The 6,625-nt window shown below is 33.2% G+C and overlaps 1 protein-coding gene across 1 annotated transcript; it reads right to left on the bottom strand.

Annotated features, from left to right (window-relative positions):
- Positions 1-1,388: 1,388 nt before the first annotated feature.
- Positions 1,389-3,895, bottom strand: AT1G75530 (Forkhead-associated (FHA) domain-containing protein; the record flags this gene model as incomplete). Its single annotated transcript, NM_106206.1, has 7 exons — positions 1,389-1,463; positions 1,554-1,682; positions 1,785-1,871; positions 1,950-2,095; positions 2,187-2,238; positions 2,326-3,450; positions 3,842-3,895. 7 exons carry the CDS (start codon positions 3,893-3,895, stop codon positions 1,389-1,391), a joined length of 1,668 nt encoding a protein of 555 aa, NP_177685.1.
- Positions 3,896-6,625: the final 2,730 nt, after the last annotated feature.

Raw genomic sequence — 6,625 nt, 5'->3', positions numbered from 1 at the left:
TAAACTAAAACTTAGAGTTTTATAGTGTGTAAAAAGTGCATAATAATCCAAATTCTAATTCTTACTATATATGTTGTTGAAATTAATACGTAATCGCTTACGCCAATAGTCTGATCTGAAGCGAGGAAAGTGTCATCACAGTCACCAATGGACTGCACTATTCTTTTTGTGGCTTTACACAAAACATGTAAATAATATTTAAAAAAACGACGTTTATTGTTTAATGACAAACACGAACAACAAACAATCTAATACCGTAACACGTTGCTTATGAGAAATGGTTCACTCTATATCATGTCAAAATCTCAAAAAATTATGGCTTTTCTGGAAAAGAAAATATAATTTCAAATTCCCAAAAAGGTCACAAGTGGAGTTTTTTTTTGTTGTTGTTGTTGTTAAAGAATAAAAGAGCAGCAGATAAATGGAATTTGAAAAAAAAAAAACAAGTGGAAAATAAGTTTAGAGAAAAAAATTTCTTAATGCTTTCTATAAACATTTCCTTTATATCCATCTTTTCTACTTTTCCAGCAAAACAAATTTTATTCCTTTTTTCTTCTCTAATTGGTTAAAATAAAGTAGAACTGAGAATAAAATTCCATTTAGATGAAAACTTTGCTCTAATTTGTATAACCGGCCAGCCTATTATATTCGTACGGCACAAAAATTATATTTTCTGGAAACTGAACTTTAGACAAAGAAATACAGATTTACACTTAAAACATTGTGATAATAGTTCCGTTTTTTGGAAAGTGATTTAAAAATAAACAATCGTTGTATACAATACAACCGTATACACAGTCGTTTATATTGTATTTTAGTCATATGTGGTTTCACTATATGAAAGAATAACAACATTAAACATCTTATATTACTTAAACATTAATTTTAGTAAAATATTAAATTAACAAATTTATATATAAAGCTAAAATATAGAAATATAAGAAATTTAAACTAACACTAAACAGAACAGAAATATTTTTGATGATATCTTTTGACTGCTTTCTCATTCGTCTCGAATATGAAAGATAATTCACAAAAAATATAGTTTTGAAATATTTTTGATGATACTAGTATTAAATATCTACATCAGACGGGGTTTTGTATATTACTTCAAAGACAAAAAGTTGGCCAATCAATCAGCATCTTTCATATCCACTTCACTGCCCATTCTTTCTTTGCATCAACACACCTCAGAGATCCTCATCGATATTATTCGAACTGTATTTGACTATTTCGTGATGTGTATTTAAAAAAAAATAAACGAAAAGATCAAACTAACTTTTAAATCACCCGTAGGATTTGATTGGATCAACCAAATTCACGTGTTAAGTTTCGATGTCATATACCATAAAGTCTCTACTACGTCTACGATATATATATATATGATTTCATTTGTGAATTCCATCTAAATATCTTTTGACTGCTTTCTCATTCTTCTCGAATATGAACGACTTTTCTCGTATCTGTTCAAGAAAACAGAACAAAAAATTGATCAGTCTTGGTTTCTTGATCATAATCAAAGAAAAAACCAAAGACTTAAGAATTGAATTGACCTGGATTAAGCAATTGTTCTTGAGAATGACAACTTCTCCATGATTAATTTCCTCATCGTTCATCCATATCGAAAACTTCCCAAGATTCTTGATTTCAAAACTCCCATCTTGCTTCAACTTTATTAGAGCCTAGTTCCATAAATTTCCAAGAAAACTCACACTTATAAACTATGTATAAAAATCAATAAGATGAATGGCGTTATCAAAATGTATGATGAATGGCGTTATCACCTGTCGTCGAGAGAATCTTGTTTCAGACCCTGACCTTCCTAAGTCGATATCCACCGGATATTCACCTGTTGCTCTTCCAAGTAACACCTGACAAGTTGAAAGTGTTTTTAGCTTAACTATATCACTTAATCACTATAATTAAGCATCCCAAGAAGATTCAATAACCTCTGGTTTATTGATGTAATGCTTAGAGCTTCCATATAGAAGAGCGAAAGCTCCATGAGCAGCGATGTCACGGTTCATGTAAGATTCAGCACTCTGCTCTAATCTCATTATCTTTCGCGCCATTTCCTCGTTTCGATATTTTGAAGCTACATACACACACAACCATCAGTATAGCCTTTTGATACATTAGAAGGACAAATGGTAAAACTATAGTTTAAGAGAGAGCTGATTATTTACCGTCCAACTCGTACTGGTCTTGACCAATCGGTTCAAGGTCCATGTCAAGAATCTGATTGGTTCAAAAAGAAAACACAGTTTAAGTAACTTTAACCAAGAAAAGACAAAAATTTACACTGACTTGTAAGAGTTTATATACCATAGCTTCTAGATCTGAAAAGGAAGGCAACTCTTCATCACTCTCAATTTCAATATTATTCTCCTCTGGTACGTTTATATCCATCTCTGCACTCAATGTCTGTTCACAAATTTCATTCTCTGGAAAGTGTTGTAGAGTTGATGAAGTTGTTGCAGCAACAGTAGATGTCGCTTTCTCAGTAAAGCTATCACTGAATGCAGAAGAAGAACTTGCTCGGGTTGTGACAGCACAATCTCCAAAACCAGAACTGTCGATAATGTCTTTGCTCTTGACTTGTAAGGATGATCTTCTAACTGGAGGCAGAGGTGGCTTCATATTATTCCTCACTGATGAAGGATTAACCGAGTTTCGAGCTTTAGGATTGTACAGTTGCAGGTTGATATCATCATTATCTGGAATCTCATCGGACTCACGGTTTATAACACAATTGATAACACCGTTAACGATTTCTGGATGTGGATCATAAGGCGGTGGAGGAATCCAAATCTCTGCTTGATCAAGGATTACTTGCTGCTGTGACGGTGATGCTGGCTCATTCAAGGATGCGTTAGGTTGTTGAAACAGAGGATCTTGAAACACTTCTTGAAGCAGAACATGTTCTGTTGTTGTTGTTATTGTGTCTGTAACATAAGAGTCATGAATCTGGTCATCGTTGATGTTTAACATCTGATTCACCATTCGATCATCCTCATCATCAATCTCATTACCAAAGATAGTTGTCTGATAATCATGAGGGGAAAGCAAAATGTCTGGGAAAGTGTTGCGAAAACTTTCAATGTCCTCAAACTTGAAACCAAAATCATCATCACATTCTCCAAACAAATTCCCTTCCTCCACATTAAGATGTTCATCAATGGCATTGTTATTGACCTTAAGAGACTCCTCTAACTCCAAACGCCGCCTTTTTCGTGTAGTGTAGTAATGAGTTCTGACTGGTACTGAATCAAAGAGACTTTGTGGAACGAATTGAGCTCCGTATTGGAGCTCAAATCCGACTGATGAAGACAGAGATGTAACCTTGGGATTGTAAAGAAGACAATGCCATCGCTCTGTTAGTTCTGAAAGTGTAAATTTTCGAGAGAATCTCACCGCTCCTTTAGCTAACGTCTCTAGAGAAGTTCCATCCTATTATTATACAAGGAATTAAACTCCACAAATCATTAGAAATTTTGCAAATCTTGGATTCAAATATCGACTATTTGAATCATAGATTCTGAAAAATTTAACAATTGATTGTAAGAATTAACAAACAGGGAAACTCGTAAGAACTAAGAACCGATATAATCAAGTTTTGATCAAGGCAGAGTATTATGACTTGGGACACAAGTATGTTAATTATCAAACAGAGAAAAGCTTTTAAACGCTGCAATAATTTAGGGTTTCAGTACGAGATTCAGTAACATCATACTCGTACGGGAACGCAAGATACGAAAAAAAAAAAGATAACAGAAAAATCGAAATCGAAAGGTTTATGAAATTAAAAAATCAAGATTAGGGTTTCGTGAAAAAACTAAACCTCGAGTGATTTTCTGAGAAGATAATCATCTTCAGGTAACCACTGAAACGCCATCAGAGACGCAGATTTAAGCTTTTCACCGATTAACGAAAGAAGAAGCTTCTATTAAGTCGAGTAAATAAAATAGATTTAGAAAGGAAATATTTACCAGAGAATCGGCCACAGAATCTTTACTTCTCTAAAATTAGCGTTTTTTTAGCCAATTAAAATCTCTTAGTCTTCTCCTATTACGGTTTAATTAAGTCAAATTTCTTTTGAAAGTTAATGGGCTTCAATCTTGGTCCATTATGATATTTATTACCACTGACGCACAAAATTGGGCTGTCGGAGGCCGAGTCCGTAATGGATTTCAAACAATTATTGTATGTACTATTGATGCAAAATAATAATTTAGTGTTTAAGAACAACTACTAATTAAATTTCTATAGATCAAATATGCCAACCCACTTATTTATTCTGAAACTAGAGTGTAGTGCTAAAGATTCTTGAATAGTGTACCACTAATAATAAAAGCTATCGCAAGTTTAGAAAATAAACGTATTTATACATGTGAGCTATATAATATGAAGATATATAAATAAGAATGGTGGTGGTCACGTGACAAGGAGTCTTTGTAACCTTCGTGGAGACCACAACGCTGTCTTTTCTTCGGCCGGTCTTCTCCTTAAAAGGCATATATAGGCCTATTATATTATACGTTTATATATACATACTTAAATGCTTATTGAACATTAGTATTTATATATACACATTTGATACTTAGCTAGAGCTTAATGTGAAGCATGTGCATGGATGTGAGTTCGGACCCCACGGGCTTTATGAGGCCCATAAAGCTAATGGAGGGGGACCACGTGGCAAGGGGCTAGTGCCTACAAGTGGAGGGATCCTAAGAAAGTAAAGTACGTATAAGTTTGATCTCGTGATCGTACGTACTGTTTCTACTATTGGCATGCAGTGTTCGTCGCCTAGGGTTTCAGAATTAGACTTCCTTATTATACCTAACTTGTCATGTATTCCACCACAGTTACAATCACTGAATCACATCACCTTATGTTTTTTTTGTTTTTTTTGTTTTTTTTATTGTTTCATACACATATACGATGGGGAAAATCAAATAAAGTTGGTGAATGCACGCGATTTCAATATGTAACGTGTTCGTAGTCGGAGGATAGTACAACCATTGTAAATCCCATAAATTAGTATGTCCAATGTATTGATCGCGTGTATATTGTATAATGCGTTTATATTATATTGGATAAAGTTTATGCTCAACTCAACGCAGTAAATCGAATATCTTAGCTTTAGGAAGACACTTTGCGTCACTTCCTTCCTTTTTCTTCAACAAGACAAAACCCGTTTCTCGCGGAAAGAGCATAGTTATAACTTAGCTTTAAGCAAAATGATGGTCACAAAGGCATAATTGGGAATTTATCATTTTTCCTAATTTTTAGTAATCCCCTCTATATATTATTTCTTCTTTAAGAAGTATTTTTGATTACTAAAAACGTGTTGACGTGGCACAACCATGTTAATTTTCAGACCTTAAAAAACATGACAATGATTTGTGAAATTACAATATTTTTATAAGAAAACAACAAAATTGTAAATAAAAAGCATACATTTGGTTTGAGTTAAATATCGTCTCTAAGTTTAAAAAGAACATTTTTTTCTTTTGGTCAAACAACTTTAAACGAACATTTTATCAATCACTTGTATTTAGGTTTAAGTATAAATCCTCAAATTTTGATCACAGTGACTTTGCATCGGTTGATTTTTATTACCCTCACACTAAAAATGAATTGTTACAAATTTTGTCTGCTTGAATCGTTTTCGACAAATTTTATTGGTATTGAATCCAAACATAAGTTAAAAAGCCTGGAACTTAAAAGAATTTTAAACACAGCGTATATATAATAGATATAATCATTGAGAAGATTGTCGGGAAAATACTGTTAGTGAGGAGAATGATTGACTACCATATAAAAAGATACTAGTACTATATAGGAGAGAGAGAGAGAGGAGATGCAGCGAGAAGAAAGGTGAGCACAAGGCTCGAGAGTGAAAGACAACAACTAAATAATAATTGGACTATTGGAGCTAATCCTTATTCTTGATTTTTCCCCTACGATGACCTTTGCTCCTCACTCTCTGTCTGACTTGTGGGAGGTGACAAAATCTAGTAATAGAAAGAATCATAATTATAACAACCGAGAACACCTCGGCTAAAAAAGGAAAAAAAAATAGATCACCTCTGATAACCATGCCAATGAACACCAATGCCCACAATCTGATATTAAATAGTATTTCGTCATTGTGATCTATGGCTGAATAATGCTGGGCATTGCTTCGGCATTAGCTAAACCTTTATTGGCTTTACTGTGAATTGAAGCTAACTCTCGGAAAAATATACACATTTTTATAAATTAAAAAAGAAACATTAGATGTATCCTTTAAAATGGAATGATAGTGTTTGTGGTGTTTTTAGAAAAAAAATAAGAGTGTTGGATGACAATGTTAATCATTTGAACATGTTGGATAACTTCATTGCCTACGCATGACTACAATAGCATTTTTTGTTGTTTGTAAATTGAGTTAAAATAACATAAATTAAGATAATAAGATATAATTGGGAAACATGCATCTATATCAAACGTGAATTAGCTATGCCTGTCTCCTTAGAGAAATATCAACCGCCAAAAAGTAAATCAGTGGTAGCTATTAACCCCGTCAAAATGTCAAAAAATGAAAAGGAAAAAAAACTTAATAATGTTAGCCAAAGGAAAA

Source organism: Arabidopsis thaliana (genome assembly GCF_000001735.4).
Source record: "Arabidopsis thaliana chromosome 1 sequence".
NCBI lineage: Eukaryota > Viridiplantae > Streptophyta > Magnoliopsida > Brassicales > Brassicaceae > Arabidopsis > Arabidopsis thaliana.
This window is presented reverse-complemented; position numbering and strand designations above follow the sequence as displayed.